General features: G+C 41.9%; 1 protein-coding gene across 4 annotated transcripts in view; it reads left to right on the top strand.

Annotated features, from left to right (window-relative positions):
* Window positions 1-20329, top strand: part of ttc7a (tetratricopeptide repeat domain 7A) — a 48446-nt gene extending 28117 nt beyond the window's left edge. For 3 of the 4 annotated variants that reach the window (XM_067473856.1, XM_067473842.1, XM_067473831.1), the window contains 5 exons: window positions 1304-1420; window positions 2178-2290; window positions 2896-3030; window positions 5637-5839; window positions 18361-20329. In XM_067473856.1, coding sequence (XP_067329957.1) covers window positions 1304-1420; window positions 2178-2290; window positions 2896-3030; window positions 5637-5839; window positions 18361-18579 — 787 coding nt within the window. In that variant the 3' untranslated portion in view covers window positions 18580-20329. The remainder of the gene's footprint in view (window positions 1-1303; window positions 1421-2177; window positions 2291-2895; window positions 3031-5636; window positions 5840-18360) is intronic. The other variant, XM_067473850.1, reaches the window with a different exon arrangement.

Raw genomic sequence — 20329 nt, 5'->3', positions numbered from 1 at the left:
GAATTCCCTGTGTGATATACACCCACACACAGACACCTTGTCACATTTCAACACTAGGCTGGGTTTACACCATCACAGTGCTTTTAAATGTTTTGCCACACTCGTAATGTGGAGCCTAGAGAGACATACAATCACACACACACACACACACTCGGTGGACCCCTCCTGGCAAGCGTATCCTTAACACAACATCCCTCAGCAGCACTTGTCATCCGCACATCCGAAAATCAAGCATACTTCCTCCCACACACATACAATTTCATTTTTTTTCATTTTACAACATCACCTCGTCTTCTCCTCACTCCCTCCACACAAACACACTGTACACACCCCCCAATCGTCCATTGACCCGTGAGTTGGTAACGAGGCATATTTCAACAAGAGTTTTCTCCCCTGACATGAGTCCTTCCCTTTCTCCAACACCACCGCCACACTCCCACCCCTATCACCATCACCCTCTGACAGGATAGTACAGAGTAATTGGAGGAGTCTTGAACAACAGGGAGGCAGTGAAAAGCTAGGCAGGCGGGCGTCAGATGTGGCAAACACCACAGTGTCTGTTTGTCTCACTCCCTCTCTCGCCTCACACTCATGGATGAGTGATGTCCATGACAGACTGCATCCTCTGAGAGCCCCTTCTGGCAATTACTAAACACACACACACACACACACATCCGAGACTCCCACATCACTTAACCAGTTGTCTTATACCAAAAGGGCTGAGCGGAAACACTCTACTCATCAACCTCCACTGCAGTACATACACTAAACATTACACACATGCACACACACACACTCTTACAGCATGTAGTTGGTGGCTGTCTTTACTCCCTCACTGCGTCTATTAATCCATGTGTATCTGAGGGAGATGTTGGTGGGTCTCTGCACTTGCTGAGCTAGTATCAAAGCCCAGGAACTAACACAAAGACATTACTTTGTACAGCTAGACATGTTTATATTCCCCTTTATTTTCCATAAAATGGAAAACTGAAATCCCATCAGTCTAGTTTTTCAGTCTTTCTTGGTGTCATGCAAACTTAGAGTTGATGTCCTTGAATCTGGATGTCATGTTTAGAGTTGTTATGTGATGTGATGAGTGATAATAAGAACCGTTCCTTCAAGCAACGAAACTGACTTAAAAATGTAGTTTCCATATGGGTACACAAACAGCCATACTATTTTGGTCCTGTTTACTGTATAATAAGGGTCCATAAGTACATGATATGGCAATAAAACATAAAAAGCATCATAACATTAAACAACAATGGTGTGTGTGTGTATGTGTGTGTGTGTTTTGCTCCAGTTTGCTCTTTACTAAAGTAAAGCTTGAAGAGGCCCTGTTTGGTCCGGCTGCAGCCCTGCAGACCTGTGAAGAAATGTTGCAACGCTGGCAAAGCCGCTACGATGTCAGCCGCTCCAGGTGAGCGTACACAGTGTGTTATCATGTGAAGCTAGAATGTGCTTTACCTCCCTGCTCAAGCGTTTTACTGCTATGCATGATGGAAGTGGGATAAGGAAGCTTGTTCTGGGAAGGAAACTGTTCTGGGGAAGCTTGGGGGTCACAGTACCACACTGACCATTGCCACCGTGCAGTCACTTTTAGACAAAGCAGGCACAACACAAAAGCATTATAGAAAGTGGACAGGACCTCTCATCTCCCCAGCTTGGCTTTTGTTGTCATAGATACAGACAGTTCGGCTTAGCTGGCCTTACAAATGAGCTTGAGTCTACTGGGAACTTTTTTTTCTTCTTTTGTAAGGCAGGAGTTCACATCTGCTGATGCTTCTTGTCAAAGAACAAACTGAAAATGTGTTTTTTTGCAGATGAATAGAACTGTAAATTAGCTTTACTTAATAAAGTACCATTGTTGATGTCATTGGCTGATGGATCCACATATGGTGCTGTCGTTGCTCCGACCTACACAGTGAATACGTTATTAAGTATGTACAAGAGAAATGCGGTGATTAATGTATATTGTGTTTGTTCATTATGATAAATATGACTACTACTAAGGCATTGGCATTTAGATTCATATTTAGTCATTTAGCAGACGCAAAGCAAGTAAATAGTAAAATCATAACCCAAGTGCCAAAGGGCTTCACTTACTTTTGCTCGCCACTGTCATGTTTGCACTATACTGTACAGGTCTTCATTGTTGCGTGCCTGTTTTTTTGCAGTGAGACAGATGACAGCAGCAGTTTACCAGTGGCTGAGAGGACAGAGGTCAGCCAATCGGGCAGAAAGCCCTCCATCCACCTCACCTTGCCTGACTTCCAGGACACCTCCACTGGTCTGCTTGATTCTTAAACTAAACACAGTTGCCTTTTTCCTTTGGTGCTGAGTAGGAAAACAATGAGAAGGCTGAATGTGTAGGTTAGCCCCAGTCCACAGCTCTAGATTAAAACCATGTTTCCCTGTTTGCCTGAGTGCAGATGTGCGGTTTAAATATTAATGATGTGACTCATCTTCACACCTGTGCTTCGAGCAGGATCAAGGGTCTTGCACACTTGCCCTTCACTCACATGAAATTTCCTCTCGTAATAAAAAGAATTATTCAGCATGGCTCTCTTCTCTCCCTGCTGGCAAATGAACGAATGATTTGATGACAGTGTGATGATGTCTCATATTCAGTCTTGTTATATTTGCAAAGTTTGGCATAAAAACTTGACAATGACTGAACAAGAAAAACGCATATTTATAATTCAGTATAACTAAAAGATTAAAGCATTCATTGCTTTAAAATACAGTTTGTCAGATACGGTAGTTTGTTCCATGTCCCTCATTGACGTTATCCAATTTTCAGTTTTTCCAGTCAGCGTAGTTGCAGGTACATCATATAAACCAGTCTGCAGTCGTCTTCATGGTGGCTGCTTGCTTTCCCTGTACTTCTGCCAGGTTCGTTGAGCCCTTCGTCAGTTGCCGTTTCTCGTCTGGAAGCGGCGCTCTCTGAGGTTTCCAACATCAGTTCTTCCCATCGCCATGGACCTACCTACATCTGGACCACGCTGGAACGCATTTGGCTGCAGGCTGGTATGACAGCAACACACATGACTATAACTCAATTTTGCTAATTGGATTTCAAATTCCTCCTGTCAACAGCAAATCCATTTTGGTGGTAGAGTCAGACATGAAGTCACAGCGTGTCCTACATTCTTTTGTTTTCAACTGCAAACACAAGAAAAGTCTGCACATGTATTTATTGATTGTAAGCTCAAAATATCGGTGGTTTCATGTTTTCCCATGTCATTGAGTTTTATGAATAATAGTCCCGTAGGCAAGTAAAAATGGACAAGTCACTACTTTCAGACAATTTAACATTTAACTTATTTAAAATACTACAGCAATACATATGTGCTGCTGTAAGCTGAATAATAATCTCAGCACGCTAAATGTTGGGATCACCAATGCAGGGACTCACAATGGCTCATCCTCTAGGGACCAGGATTGTTTGTACAAATTGAATTGAAGACTCATCCAATAGCTTTTAACCTGTCCCAGTCCTGGCCAACAAAGAATGGTGAATCCTGATCAAGATAAAATAAAATCCTAATATCTGATGTGAATATTTAGTGGACATTTTTGCATAGACTGTAACATGCAAATCGGTGGAGCCTCTGACCTGCTTAACATGCGGAGTTGAAGTTCAGTCTCCCTTGGGAGTGTGACATTGTTTATGCACAGTATTTTAAGCATTGCAGTCATAAAACATACTTAAGTTCCCCTATGTATGAAAAAGCAATATGTAAAAAGAAAACCATAATGTCAGACAGATACTCAACACAAAAGTTACTGCCAAAGAAGATATTTCTTTACCTTTGCTCACACAGTTTAGTGTGATTATAGCTGCTATTTTCTGGAACTCCTGCCTTTACAAACATGGGAAAATAGAGAACGTGTTAACAATTTAGTAGTCAGAGCCATTTAAAGTTCTGTTAAATACTTTATACCTTACGTAGAAGTGCTTGCTGTACCTGCATATAGTACCTGTGACCGCTGCTCTTTTAAGGGCAGAATGGCAGTGATGCATAGTAATATTACTTGCACCCATTCAGCTTTTAGATCGCCTGTGGAAATACATTTTCCAGAGCATTAGTGGGAATGAAGAGAGAGGAGTACAGAGATGCTCCACATAAACAGCAGTCTATCCATCCACTCAGCTGCAGTGGATGAGGCATGGGAATGGGAATCCATGCTGCAACCAAGTGGCGGCATACCAGCATGTTAATGTTACGGGATAATATGGGAGGAGGGGCTGAAGGGTCACATCCCCTGGTGCGCTGGGGTTATTTGAAGGTTATTTTTCTCATCCAAACTCTCGACCCCGCTATTCTTCTGCTGAGAACAAGGCGAAGTAGAACATGCTCACTGAACTACTCTGATCAGCCCCAACATTAATACCACCTGGTGCGGTTTTAATACATCCGCAGCCGCAGATTGCTCAGAGCAGCCATGCAAGTGCCCCTTGTCCTTCATGACATTATTAGGACCACCGCTGTTAATGTTGGGGCGCATAAGTGCACGCGCAGGACCAGGGGTCTTGGGTCTTTCCCAGCATTCCTTTGGACTTCCTGTTGGCTTCTTCTCTCAATATCCTAATCAGCCACACAGGACAGAACAGCACATTTAAAATGTTGGTATGTAGCAGTTAATAAACTCACAAACACCTGTGACAGTATAAATGGACTATATGTACACAGGTATCCAATAATCTTTTTTTTTTTTTTTTTGGAGCTCAGGTGAGGAACAGGAAAAGCCCTTATGTAACCACCAAAATGAAAAGAGGAACCCCCCCAGGCTATGAAAGGGCTGTTTTTCGTGTCGCAGAGTTGGCGTGCATGCATAACATATTTCCCATCTGTGCATCTATGAGACACAGCTAAACAAACAAAACATCTGCTACCAAAGGCACACATGGTTTCACACAGCGCTCAAGAGCAGACAATGCATGCTAGATATTTGCACAATACAGTTCACTATTTCTCACTCAGAGGTCTGACAGTGTTTCGAGCCGTAGAGATCTCAGGGTTTCGCTGGGTGTTGACCCAGTGTTTACTCATGAGAATCACTGACAGAACCGTACTGCAGGATGCCATCCGCACATTGGTCCACTCCAGCTTCAGGGGCTGGGCTTTTGGTCAGCTCTCTGTACGAGGTCTTATTGGACATTTTAGTGCTTGTAGGCGTTTTTTTTTTGTGTGTGTGTGTGTGTGTGTGTGTGTGTGTGTGTGTGTCTGGGGTTTATCCTCATCTTCCCAGCTGCAACAAAGAAAGGAGGCAGGCAGCTTAAGTTTGTGATGGCCATATTTAGGCAAGACTTTCATGACTTCCCAGGCACCACACTGCTCCCACTCTCTATCATGCTCCTTGCGAGTGTGTGTGTGTGTGTGTCTCCATCTAAAAGCAGTGTTTTGTGTTTGCATTTGAGCACTGCACAGTTTACATTTTAACATGATGCTACTAGACTCTCGGTTAGGTCGTCTCTGTCACTGTTCTTCCCTCCTTACTCTCATTCACCGATCGTCCATCTTTTATTCATCCATGTTTACTCTCCTTTCCTTCTCCTAATTCCTTTGCCCTCTCCTCCCTTTGCTGTTCTCTATCGCCTCTTTACTCTTTTACTCCATTTTTGCCTGCAGGGGAGCTGTTCATGGCGGATGGCCGGCTTAAGGAGGCCCAGTTCTGCATAGCTGAAGCCAGCTCGCTCTTCCCCAACTCGCACTCTGTGCTTCTGCAGCGTGGCCACCTGGCTGAGCTTCGGGGCCAACTTGAGGAAGCTAAAGGCCTGTATGATGAGGCCCTAGCCATCCACCCCACAGGAGAGCGCATACTGGTGAACATGGTGAGAGCCCGTGAAAGAACGTATTCTCCCTTGTTTAGTCTAATAATGAATGCATGTATGCACAATAGCAAATGAAGTCAGACTCACACACACTCTGAGACAGAGTATACACATGCACATACATTGAAAAGCATTTCTTATGGGTACCCCTAAACTATATTAGACAAAATTAATTTAGCTTTTAAAAGTCATACACAATAAGGTAGAGGGGTCGTTGGAGCAGCTTTTGGTTCGAATACGTGAATAAGAAGCAGTGTAAAGCGCTTTGAGTGTTAATTAAAGCCCTTATAACACTTGAATATACAGTGTGCACGTTAACACATGCAGAGAGACAGACAAAACAAGTGTGCAGAAAAAGTCATCGCATCCTCATCACCGATTGATGCAACTTTCAAATGAACAAATAAATGCCATTTAAAACAAAACAATGCAAGCTACACAAGTTTATAAATAAATCATACATATTCTTTAGCTTTTGGGATTCAGTTAATATCAGAATACCTGGGAATCATCACCACGGCTGTAATGTAGCCCCGCATGTTTAACCACTATCTAATGAATAATCCTGAATGAGATTGGTAATGAAGCTCAGCAAATCCAGCCTGTACAGTGTGGTAGCCACACTCAGTGCTCTATGTAGTTTTATGAAGACAATAGTAGCTGTTAAAAGCAACTCCGTACTCGTTTGGGACTGATCCAAGCTTTTTAAAGGGGCTTTGTTTAATATGTATTTAATAGTTAAATAGTGAAACTTAAGACTTGCATGTTTCATCTAGTTGGCTAGATGAAACATCTTGTAGTAGTGGCAGTACTGATGGCAGCTGCTCATAATCATTATTCAGTTTTTGTGTGTGTGTGTGTGTGTGTGTGTGTGTGTGTGTGTGCATTACTGGACGGTGTCAGTGTCAGAATTGCTGTCATTATAGTTTTAATTATCACATTATGCCTCAATGATATTCTTAGATGTGTTAATGTGTGTTGTGGGAAAATTTCAAATTTCCATAAATAGAAAGAAAACTTATGGCCCATAAGCAACAAATGACAAATAAAGCTCAAAGCCTAACTTTCTCGCACCTGATCTCTCCCCCACATTTCTTTCATCTGAGCAGATCCTCTCTCTCGCCCACTTCCACCCAATCCCTCGCTCGCTGAGCCTCTCTGCTGGTCTGTCCTCCTGTTGATCCACTGGATTAACTACAACTGCTTTGACCTTTGAACATTCACTGTTGTCAGGTGAAGGAACCAGAGAGGGATTGTACTCAAATCCAACACTCAAACTGCCCAGCACTTGCTCTCTCTCTCACACACACACACACACACACACACCCGTGCGTATACAATCGTTGCCGTCTCCATAGTAACCATAGATGTGCTTGTTGATATCTCTTTGACTTGAGGACTGGCCACCTTGTGACCACATAAGGCTAATGCTTTTCTCCTACTGTGCACTTCAGTGTGGGTGTGTGTATCTTGTGTGTCGGTGTCTGTACGAGTGCAGTCCCCTTGGGGTATACAGAGGTACACACCGCTTCCATATTTGGCCTGTGGGAGAACCAATCCCAGGGGTTGAAAATTTGAAACAAAGCCAGCTGGCAGTGTTCTACTCAGTGTCTCTTACAGGGCAGATGTGTTCTCAGCATGAGTGTGTGTGTGTGTGCGTGTGTTTAGGAATGAGTATGTTTGTGCATGCCTGTCTTTTTCCTTGTATTTGCTGCACAGTGGGAATGTTTTTGAGTGCATTTTTCAGTGACCTGCACTTGGATTAAAGCAGTAGTAAAAGTAGGCATTAACAGACCTAAATACACAAATGCTGCTATACAGACTTCTATATAATCCTGTATTATACAATAGACATCTAATGCAGCAGTGTGGCACATAGTTGCATCCCTGCATTGTCAGTGAGCCTAAGTGGGACAATGTGTGGGACATTTGATTTGGAGTGCTGCCCATATTTCCGGCTTGCATCAGGCTGCCAGAATCCAACCTACAGTTGCTGCTACTCTGTGGCACTGCATTTATTTTTATACCGTGTCTGCTCTGGACACTTTGTGTGCCGGTGGCCCACTTTTTCTGCTCTGCCTTAAGGGGAATTCTGATTATATTCTTGGTTGATATTCTTACACTAGAGCTATTATTCTGCAAAAGTACATAATGTACTTTCCTTGAATGTCCTTTTGAGTTTTTGCACCCGTTTTTAGTCACAGGTTTAAAAAAGATGTACCCCTACTGTGCCTTCAAAATTAATTTCGGTTGATTTTTTGCACTTTAAAAAGTCAATTTCCACAAAAAGGAATAGATTTGGCAAAGCTCCTCAGAGCTTTAGTTAGATAGGAGATGCTTAGCTTAGTTTATTTTAGCGAAGAGACTTAAAGCAATTGGAAACAGCTTTATGAGGCCTCTCATGTAAAAACGTGCTGTGGAGACGCTTCTGTCACCACATTTCATGTTTGAATCTGCAAGATCCCACATGCTAACTAAGGACCTTGTGAGGTTAAGTGGATTGTTCCGTGGGTTTTTGAATCTTTTCCAACAGAAGAATCTAGCAAATTGTTTCTGCCTGCCCCCAGACTTTATGCTAAGCTAATCTCCTGTTGACTTTAATACTTAAACTCAGTGGTCACTAATAGGAGGGTCGCGGGGCCCCGGCTCTATCCCGTTCAGACCCAGAGCCGGAACCGGCATATTATTTAGTTTTTCTTCATCATTACGATACGAGATTACGTTTCGACTGTGGACTCTTTTCTAACATAGCTTCTACACTGTTAGTCTGCATAAGGGACATCCTACCAATCTCATAGCGAGAGAAGACAAGTGAAGAAAAGCAGCGAAATTTAAGTCAGTGTGTCATGGCTTATGCTAAACGGCGGAAGGTTGACACAGAAAAACGAGCTTTTAATCCAGAATCTACTAAGGCGTACATGTTCATCCTCCAGCTAGGAAGCTTGAAACTGCTGTGTCTCATTTGCTTTCAGACGATGGCAGTGGTTGAAAGTGGGGATGTCAAATGCCACTAGACAGCAAAGCACACAATTGCTTTCGAAAAAAATTACGCAAAAGTGCAGATGTCGATACAATGACAATGCTACGTCAATACATATAAATGAATTGTAATGTGTAACTAAATTACAATGCAACTTAAACATGATGATGCTGCGGACCTCTACATGAGGACATTTTCTCCTTAAATCATAATTGACTATACCTGTTCTAAGCAGGTTCTTGATCCAGGTTTCCAGGCACCATCATTCAGAAGCCGTCCCCTTTTATGAAACAGTGGTAAAGAGAGTAAACACAAAAATCTAGGCTAAAATTGCAGATTGGCATGATTCTAAATTCATTTCCCTGTAAATCTTTTCTGTATATTTCAGTATAGTTCATGCAGAAACGCACAACATGGATATGCTGTTTTGAATGTGTTTTTCACAGTTTTCACAACTGATTTTGCAGCTGAAAATTTCACAAATATCTAGTGTTATGCAGGTGGTAGAGTATGAATGGAAAAAAGACTTTAGGCATTTTGGAAGACAACGATATTGAACGCATTTTGTGTCAAAGCAATTAAAATTAGATTCAGTTTTGTGCAGCTTATTTAGTTATAGGACAGCACTGCACAGCATCACCCAAGTGGAGGAAAGTCGTCATTTTCTCCACAATATTCGCAGTCGGTGCAAAGGAGAAATGGGAGTAAGGGAAGCCCATAACTGAAGGCCAAACAGGAGCCCACCAGCCCCGTGGTGTGGACCGTATTAACACACCACCACCATCTTCCCTTTTCCACCACATGGCACTTTACTCACTCCACCTCTTCGTGTTAGCATCAGCCATGTCCACATGGGTTTCGACTGTGTGTGTATTTGTGTGTGCTTTGTCAGTGGGTGGGAGAGGGAGAGAGAAATGCAGTAACTGAATGTGACTCACAACTCCGGTCAGCTGCTGGTTTCAGAGTATTTTTGGATAGATGAGGGTGTGGTAGTGAGGGAAACCGGTATAGGGATATGGTATAGGTTTTGTGTGTGTGTGTGTGTGTGTGTGTGTGTGTATTTGGTGGGCTGCTTGTTACGGTCCACGGACTAAGGCTAAATCCATCTACTATACTCTGCTCTTCTCTCATGGTATTAGCCATGTCAGCTTTTACACACTTGTCTGTCTGTGCTGTCATTGTGGCAAGTGTTTGCATGACGTATGCGTATGTGTGGAATGTAATGTGTGCGGTGCGTGGAATGTAGCGTGTATGTGCTTGTGTGTGTGTGTTTTCCAATGGGTAGCTGATCCTGAAACGCGGCCGAGCCTTGCTTCTGGCAACGGGATGAAATGTATCTGACCCACTCCCAACATCCTCCACATCTAATCCCTCCTGTTCTGTAGTGGAGCCTTCTGTGAGTCAGCCACATGCACACACTTCTACACACTTACAGTACACACCCTTAACACACACACTTTACGTTCCCTGCTCTCCAACAGAAGCATATTCATGCACAACTTCGCATGCATACTCTCAAGGACGAGGACTTGTGCTCATTGAATTAATCGCGTTCCAGTTATCAAATGCCCCCCATCTCTCTCTCTCTCTCTCGCTCGCTCGCTCTCTCTCCCTCTCCCTCACTTGCGCCTTTCCTTTTTGGGTGAGTGGGGGTGGTTGTCAGCTGATTAGATAATGCAAATACATTATTTATAACACTTTGCTCATTCTTGCCACTTTATGGGATTGCCTAGCAACCATGGAAATATATTCTATTGAGCAAGACCTCTGATAAGCATGGAGAGAGAGAGAGAGAGAAAGTGTGTGTGCGCGTTTGAAATGGGGAGAGAGAGGGGAGAAAATCTGGGGAGCAAACAGAGAGACGATTGGGAGTTGGCTAGTGCCCCGGTTGCTATGTATGTCTCATCTGGGCTCACTTATTTTTTCCTTTTTCTTTGACGCCTCTCTATTTTTCTCTCCATCTTCCTCTCTCTCTATTCATTGTTCCCAATTTAGCTCATTCTCACTCCCTCTCTCAAACTCCCTGCTTGCTGTCTTCCCTTTTTTTTTTTTCCCTGTGGCTCCTTTATCAACCTTTTCTTTCATTCCTTCTTCCTCCTCCTTCTTTTTTTGCCCTTCCTGTTGCTCTTTCCATATGAGTGCCTCATTGCAAGTGTGTGTGTGTGTGTGTGTGCGTGTGTTTGTCTTATGTTGAGCTCTATACTAATCAGCCCCAACTTTAAAACCACCAGTTGATCAGTGTATCAGGGTTCCAAATCAGCTATTGGCATAAGGTCCACGCCCCAATATCCTAAGTCTAACCATCACAACTAAATGCCAAACCCTAATTCTAACCTAAGTCCTAAAATCTCAAACTCTCAAACAGACCTGTGGTTACAAGGACCAGCCAACATCTCCTCCTTTCCCAAATCTCTCCTAACTCCGTTGGTAAACCAAGTTTTCTGAGCCTCACTTTGTAGCAAGTACAAGCAAAAACACAGATTAAAGAAACTGATGCACGTACCATTTTTACGGTATACGCAGTTTGCCATGGAAACGTGCCAACATGGCATTTTCAGCAAGTCCTCCGCTCAGTAAAAGTTTTAATCTCGCTATACAAAATAGACGGTACTAACCTGGGTGCCTGAGAGTGGGGGTGCGGGGGTTTAAATATTTGACTGGGTATAAACACAGTACATCAACCAGTGTAAACATAGAGACGGAAGAGCTGGAACAAGTTCAGACAGACTGGGTGTCAGGCAGTTGGGAATATGATGAATCTGAAGAAGAATTATGGGCACGTTATATGTTTGTACACAATATTTTATGTTTTGGGGAATTGATACACTCAGAAAGTAGAAAATAGCAGTGACTAAATTGGCCCATGGTCTGTGTGTGTGTGTTTCTCAGTTCTAAGCAGTGTTGAGACAGTGTTGTTACTCAAAAAGGAATATATCAATTATTACTATGTTCAAAATAATATGACTTTACTTATTACTCCCAGTCAAAAGTAACTTGTTGTCTGAAAGAAAGAGAGTTGATAGTGGAAATGCACAACATTACATTTTGTTTCTGGAGGACTGTAATATTACAAAAACATTTATTTTTACTTTTTATACTACCTGTAATGGGGAAAGTAATATTACAGTAAAGGACACAAGTAATGCATTTATAGCCCAACACTGCTTGGGGTACAAAAGCATCTGCCAAATGATTTAAGTGCAAGCCGGGCTTTGTCCAAATAACCAAACTGTACATAAACAGAGTTAATAAGCATAGAAAAGTTAAAGCCAACTTGTATAATAGTAAATACCTCTATCCTCAGTTGGCATCACTCTTCCCAGACTTAACTTGAAGGGATGAAAGCTTTAGCCTCTTGTTCATTCAGTGCGATAGCCTAAGACCACCAGGTTACACTGCATCTGTGTAATAGATGTTAACCGACAGGTGTCCAACTGCCATCTCGCTATAATATGGACCTAACTGATTTGAACCCTATTCCTGCACAAACAAAACCACCTCAAGTCTAAAACTTTCTACCCTCATACCTAAACTTGATTTATTGCCTTTTTTTCCCAGTTTGTCTGGTCAGTCACAGCTCTTCAGCTCTGTAGGCAGCATGGCTGACAACAGCAGATTGCAGGTCTAAATTTAGAGTTCAGCTGTCTCTACACTGTCGGCAAGGCATGAACGTTTTGTTCTTTATTATGAGCGGATGTATAGAACCACTTTATTGATCGGCTTTGTGTTTGCATCATGTTGGAACCTTGAACACTGGAGCTTCTAATCTGTGTCTTTATAAATTGGCTGGATTTGCATTCTTGCACGTATTTAGTACAAACTGTTAGGCAATGAAAAGTTTTAATGCTTTGTTGAAGGGTTTTTGGAAATATATACGTTGTTCAAAAAATATTTCTGTAAATACATCTGTGGTTGCTGCTTAACTATAGTTGGAGCATTTGAATCAGAAATTATCAGCAGACATCAAAGAAAAGAAACTCATTTCCCCAGTGTGAATCAATCCCACAACCAAACTTCTATTCGCTTTGTGACATTCAGGAAGATGTTTCTCATTCTCTTTTTAGCTGATTCAAACGCACTTAATTGAATGTTGGTGTATCGTTGCAGGATTTCAAAAGTTCTTAAATTTAGCTCGAAACATGGATGAATACACTTCTGCCCACACAGTTTGGCACAGTTCACTTCGGTTGCATTTTCAAGGCCCGACAAGAAACAAACCTCTGCTGCCAAGATGGGATCAGCTGAGGTAAAAGTGGAGACAGATGGCTGGGAGTAATTAAAACCATTACTGTAGATACCAGTTTTGTCACTGTAATGCCAGAAAACCTCAGTAGCGATCTAAATGTTCTCTTGAACACATATTTGTTCAGCCACTTCCTTTTAGGAGTATTCACTCTTTAATTCCATCAGTGTTTTTTTCTCCAGACCTACCTTTAGCAAAAGCACTTTACACTCATACACCAATGACAGACGTTACCATGGCTGGACCATGGCAAGCAATTTGGGTTCCAGTGTCTTGGTCACGAATGCAGGACATGTCTTGTACTAAGTTTTTTTTTTTTCCACATATTGTCTTTAAAAAAAAATTAAAAATTCTCAATTTTCTTTTGTCTTCAATTTGAATTAACAGTTGAATATTTTGGAAAATCCACAATGACTTTGAGTGCGATAACACAATTAGCTTTGTTCTCTCCATTAAAATTTGCCTTTACTGAGGTTTAACTTTGTTCTAGTTTGTCCTTAATCTTCTCTTTGACTTCCCTGTATTAAAATCTATTGCTAGGTAAAAAAAAATATTAATGCTTTCAGATGACATCCTTCATCCGGAACCTTCAGTTCAGATTGTTCTTGGTACTCATACTATGAAGTTTGTAATCATGGACCTACTTTTCTAGAGCTCCTCCAGATGACATAATCTGAACTCCTAATGATGGACTCTGGATGTCATGTGGAGGAGTTTTTCCAGATAGAAGCACAGAAACATTTTAATATAGGGAAGTCAGAGGGATGTTTAAACATGAATACACCTATAGAAAGCAGGTTTGAAAAGCCTTTTGAATAAGACTTAGCCAAAATTGATTCAAATTGAAAGCTGATTAACAGGAATAATATTTACTTTGTCACACGAGTAAGTGAGAAAAGTGTGAAATCGATCAACAGATCCTTGCATAACACGTGGTACCTAAAGTTCGATAACTGGGCTTTTTCCATCTTCTACACAAGCTGTGCAGAAACGGATGCTCCCAGCTACATAAAGACAGTTGGATTATTACCTGCGTAGCAAAATGTCGCCCAAAATTTTCTTACACATCATAAGTGCATGTTATTTCATGCAAGTCTAATAGGAGCACTAATGCAAATGCTGAAGTCATGCTGCTCTGAAGGTGGTGTTTACACAAGAGCCGTTTCCAGTGTCAGTAAGTCGGCTAATGGCAATATCAGGCAGTGAGGATTGGGATTATAATTTTGTTAAACAAATGGTCTGACCTTATATAGAACTTTCTATCTATTGGTACTCAAACCGCTTTACACTGCTATTCATTCTCCCACACTAACCATTACTGGTTGGGGCTTGCGCATACAAACTAAATGGAACGACCCAGTTAAATGACGAGAATTTCAGATAGGTTTTAGAGTTTATTGAAAAAATAAGTGCAAGCAGTATGGGTGATTGGGTGGGGGGTGGACACACTCAACCAGGATCTGAGAAGACAGGAGAGGTCAGTGCAATGCAGATGAGGAATACAAGACGGCAGATGACTTACTCCGAACATACTGCCGTAGGCTGCAGGTGAAGGGAGGTGGAAGGAGAAGGCAGTAGTTGGTGTCCGCCACGTGGTCCGGTAGAGAGGGGAGGGGGAGAGCTGTTGAGTCGAGGAAAGGGGAAAAGAGGGAGAACAAACAACACAGTCCGATAATCTAAGATCCAATTCACATTACAATAGCCAAAAAGACTGGAAAACGCAGAGTAGAGGTATCCAAGGGAGCAGACAAAACAGAGCTGAACGTTACCGTAAGTTTATACAACTGCAAATGGGCAGGTTGGTAGGACCAGTAGCTCTACACTGGAAAACACAAAGCTACGGGAGAAAACACACAGAAATAATGTCATACAGTGTGACAGTTGTGGGAGAGGAGAGAGGGACAAGAGGAGGAAAGGAGCATTGGGGGGTGGGTCCCCCTGCAGTCTAAGCCTATAGCAGGATAAGTATAACTAACTATAAGCTTTATTAAAGAGGAAGGTTTTAAGTTTAAAAGTAGAGAGGGTGTCTGTTTCCTGAATCTGAACTGGGAGCTGGTTCCACAGGAGAGGAGCTTGATAGCTAAAGGCTCTACCTCCCATTTTACCTTTGGAAATTCTGGGAACCACAAGTAGGCCTGCATTCTGAGATCTGAGTGGTCTACTGGGATGATATGGAACTATGAGGTCCTCTATATATGATGGAGCCTGACCGTTCAGAGCTTCATATGTAAGAAGCAGGGTTTTAAATTCTATTCTAGATTTAATGGGAAACCAATGGATAGAAGCTAGTGAAGGTGAAATATGATCTCTCTTGCTAGTTCCAGTCAGCACTCTTGCTGCAGCGTTTTGGATTAATTGCAGGCTTTTTGGGGAGTTACTGGGACATATGATCCACTGTGGCGACCCGAAACTCACGGGATAAGCCCAAGGACAAAAAAAATGAAACAATGAAAAAACTGGGGCATCCCCAAAGTAGGGAATTACAGTAGTCTTTTCAGCATGACTTTGAGACATTATGCTCCTAAATTTGGCAATGTTTCGTAGGTGGAAGAAGGTTGTTCTAGAGATTTGTTTTATACTGTATGTGAGGTAAAGGACAACTCCTGGTCAAAAATAACTCCAAGGTTCTGTGCAATAGTACTGGAGGCCAGATTTATGCCATCTAGAGTAACGATATAATTGGACAGCGTATTTCTATGATTTTTGGGCCCAAATACTATGACTTCAGTTTTGTCAGAGACACAGAGCCTTTGTTTGTTTACCATTGTGTATCATCCCGTCTTTTTATAACTATCTGTAAACATCTGAGAAGTGAGGAGACCAGTTGCTGGGGTTTTAGGAGACCAATGTTGTCCCATTCTTGTCTGATGCAGGATTCTAGCTGCTCAACTGTCCTGAGACTTTGTTGCCGGATTTTATATTTGATGATTTGCCAAATATTGGCAAAATTGGCAAATATTGGTGAAAGGTCTGGACTGCAGACCTTTCACAGCATCCTTTACTTTAACTTACATTTGTGGATTACACTGTAAACCACGTTCACAAACAGTGATTTCTGAAAGTGTCCTGAGCCCATGATGTCCAGTTGATATTCATGTCTTTTGTTAATGCAGTGTCGCTTAAGGACCCAAAGATCACGTGCATGCAGTACACCCCCCCCCCTCCACACACCCACACCCACACACACACACACCCCCACACACACAGATAAACTTGTGTACATTCTGTGACAGGTTTTTTACCCGAGAGTTACAATCTTCCTTTGTGTTTTCCTCATAGCAGCAGTGAGGAAAAGGGGAACAGAGGAAGAAAGAAAGTGTGTGTGTGTCCCTTCACTTATTGGAAGTTGCATCAGAGCCCCCAGACAGCTATGTGAATTTCAGCCCAATTAATGTGGAGCTTCTGAGCAGAGACTGCATAACAAGACTTGTCTGTCTGACCTCGGGCCAGCACAGCTTGTGCGAGTGTGTCTGTGGGAGGGGATGATATTGTGGAAGAGTGGCTGTTTGTTGTCACCTTCAGTATGCATGTGACACTATATCTGTGTGTGTGTGTCTGTGTGTGTGTGTGCGTGCAGTATTTTGTGTGTGAGAAAGACTTGAGTCCATGCTCTTGGTCAGTTTTGTGATGCTCTTCTCTGCTGGGCACTCACGCACACACAGTTCTGCTTGACCTTTAACATGGTGACCACATATATCATCCACGATCTTTCTCACGTGTAACCCGGTTACACACACATACACACTGACACAACTAGTATCTTGTTATGTACCTCTCGATCCTCACGATCCAGTTGCTGCAGATTTGTCAGATGTACGTCGATCTATCTTTACATCAGTCTCCCGTTTTACCACATCTTAAAGATGCTGCACTGGATTGACATCTGGTGACTGTGGAGGCCTTTTGAGTACATTGTCATGTTCAATAAACCAGTTTGCGATGATTTAAGCTTTATGACGTGGTGCATTATCTTCATGAAAGTAGCCATCATTACGTCAATAAGCCATTTTCACCCAGTGAGCTGCAACTCACTGGCCATTCTCTTCTTCAGACGATTCTCTGTAAGGCCTAGTGGTGGTCGTGTATGAAAATCCCAGTAGATCCATAGTTTCTAAAGTACTGAGACCAGTATTGATTTTTGCAAAATCACCTGCCGAGGTGGCTGCCATGAAAGGTGCAGGTTGAGGTTCAGTGTCTTGCCCAAGGGCACTTCGACACGTAGCCGCAAACCACCATCTTTACAAGTTAACCAGAAGCAACACAGCCACTATAGGCTCATCTTTAAATTAGAATAAAAAAAGAAACATTGATGTAGATACAATGATTATATCTATTTTTCCTAACCTGCGTGACCAAACCCAACTTAAACCTGATTTCAGAATTTCTGTCCAGTACCTACCGGTCCTGTGTTATGACGCCTCCAATTTCTCAGTAGTCACATTTTCGGCACATCTCCTGTGTCATACCACTGGGCTCAGTTCAGGTGTCCACCCTCTAATTGGAGCTCTGTGACACTGCTGAAAATAGGTCCACCAGGACGACAAGCCAGAGCAGTCACATTATTACTGAGAGAAAACCAGTAAAACACAAACCTACTTGCGTCTCTTTTTGACATCAATGATTGTCTTCAGAGTTTAGTTTTGTACGTTCTGTTCCTAGACGCTTTGCTATCGGCCAGCTGGTTCTCTCACCTCAGATTTCAGTGTGATGGATTAGCAGCATTCAAGCCACTGTAGATTAATTGTCACTCTCCAGCAGTAAATTAAGAGATTTACAACTAAACAATATCTTTGACCTGTTTTTTTCACTGTTGTGTGTGTGTGTGTGTGTGTGTGTGCGCACCGCCACCAAACACACTGCATCGTCTTTATGCATAGGACTCCTCCTAATCTCATGATTTAGGGATTTTCTCCTTTCAGTTGTTCAATCTCAGTTGAATATGACGGTGGAAACAGTGTCGTACTGCTGATTGTTGTTGCTGCTCTTTATTTTTTTTTATTTTTTTGCTAAACTAGTCCACATGACAGCAGGCATTATAATCCAAGATCTGGATTTCTTTTGTAAAAATCCACAATGTGCTTACTTGATGTTATCATACACAGGAACTGTTGTGAAAAGAATTTGGATTTTGAGGGACAAGGTACTGAAGTTAAATGTCATTTCAGTTTTCTCTGCTGTGAAAAACTGAGCAGCTTCCCACAGGTTAAAATTCAGCTTGTGCACAACTAAATTCAGCCAAAACACTTATTTTAATTCAGATTTCTTTATATTTAATGCTCTGTCCGTCTGTCCATCCAGGGTCATTTGCTGGTGAAAACAGGGCGTGTCCATCTCGGGGAGAAGGTCCTGCGGGATGCGGTCCAAGTCCACAGCACCTCCCATGAGGCATGGAGTGGCCTGGGTGAAGCCCTGCAGGCTCGGAGCTCCAGCCAGGCCCCCGACTGCTTCTTGACAGCCCTGGAGCTGGAAGCTACTTGTCCCATCCGACCCTTTACTATCATCCCCAGGGAGCTGTGAGGGTCTTGGGCTGGGCTGGAGTGAAGCTTAGGATTCTGAAACGTAAGAGCTACTTTGCTCTGGCCAGCTCTTCCATCTCCCTGCGTGGATCTTCAGTTATTAGTCTTAGGGTGTTTTCATACATGGACAGAAGACCTGAACTTGTCTAGACATAACCCAGTGTACAGAACACAGTACATGGGAATGCAGATGTCGTAGTCAGATGGTCCAGAGATCAAAAGGACATCTCCTTCCCCAGGACAAAGTCTGTGTAAAGGATTGCTTCTCTCTTTCAGGAACCCATCTTTGCTAATCATGTGACCAAGCAAAACATTGATTTTCACATCCCACTTTTTTTGTTTCATGTTGTGAGTCCTGCACATTGAACCTAGACACAACCTCTCACCTTAATCAAGCGGAGCATCTTCACAACCTGTCGTGCTTCACGTGAGAAAAAGGCTCTATACAATTATCCTGCAAATTTTAACAGCAAGCAAATATAATTTTTACTCTCTGACTAGTTAGAAATATGAGTCTTGTTGTAAACTGACTTTGATAACTTTGGAAGCAAATATCGTTCCATTGCTGCTAGTGAGTCTGCTGTGAGTCTTGGTTAAGAAGCCTTTGACAGCATCTCTGCACTTTAAGATATGTTTTGGCCAATGTGTTTGAAGTAGGCTACACAACCTAAAAGTATTTGCTTTATAAAAAAAAAGTACCACTTTAAATTATTAAATAAAGTAGAAGATCAGACCAACTTAAAAAAAAAAAACTTAAATTACAAAAGTACAAGTACTCCATCAATAAAAGAATTTATGTTAAATGGTACTGAATTGCCAGGAAGATCACACATTATAATAATATTAAATTAAGAATTTATGTCTGCAAAAAGTAACTTCTAACTAAAGCTTTAAAATTAAAGTAGTAGCATTTTCCATCTCTGGAAGCTCAGCTTAAGAAATAGTCTGTAAAGCCATAAATTGTTGTTCCTTTTCTTCTTTGGTTTTTGTTTAATTAAACCAGGTCATTGTAAATGATCAAACTTAAGAGGTTAGGAGACAGAACCGTGTTTGGACAGAACCAGGGAACCATTTAATGAATCTAACGATTTCCCTTTCACTGATAGTTCAGTTGTTTCATGTTCACTTTCATTATACTACTAAGACTAAATATGAACATGCCTAGTATTCCTTTTACAATAAACTATATTTTCTGACATTAAGATCAAATGCCAGTGCGAGATGGTGGTTTTTGACCATCAGAGAAAGAGGTTTGAATGGAAAGACAAATGTATTTGTTACAAAAAACACCCGGGTTTGTATAAAAATCAGAATGACTTTAGTGGCTCATAAATCACTGAGATGTGCCGGTTACATCTTATGTGCTGTATGTTGTGTTGTATGTGGAAATGCAAATACCAATGTACAGGTCCATCAATCACAACAGCAGCTCTGCTTTATCTTTTCTTTAGCCTTTGATGTACTTGATACTTGATTGTTACGTTGATTTCATGCTTTTATGTAGAGTCTGACCCTCTTATCTTCAAATGGCAGCCAGCAGGGGTGTTTCGATTATTCCATTCTTATATATAATTGTGTGTGTTTCTATGCATTTTCATGCATGTGTGTTTGTTTTCGCCGTCACCTGTGGGGGTTATTAGACCCTGTTGTCTTTGTTGTGTTTGTACCGTAGGCGACTCATCCACCGATCTGTGTTTTGTTGATTTTTGTTTTTTGACTCATCTGTTCATAAAGGTTTCTATCATAAACAG

The sequence above is a fragment of the Channa argus genome, chromosome 1, assembly GCF_033026475.1.
Source record: "Channa argus isolate prfri chromosome 1, Channa argus male v1.0, whole genome shotgun sequence".
Classification (NCBI taxonomy): Eukaryota; Metazoa; Chordata; class Actinopteri; order Anabantiformes; family Channidae; genus Channa; species Channa argus.
Note: the sequence above shows the minus strand (reverse complement) of the source record. Positions and strands in the feature narration are given on the sequence as shown.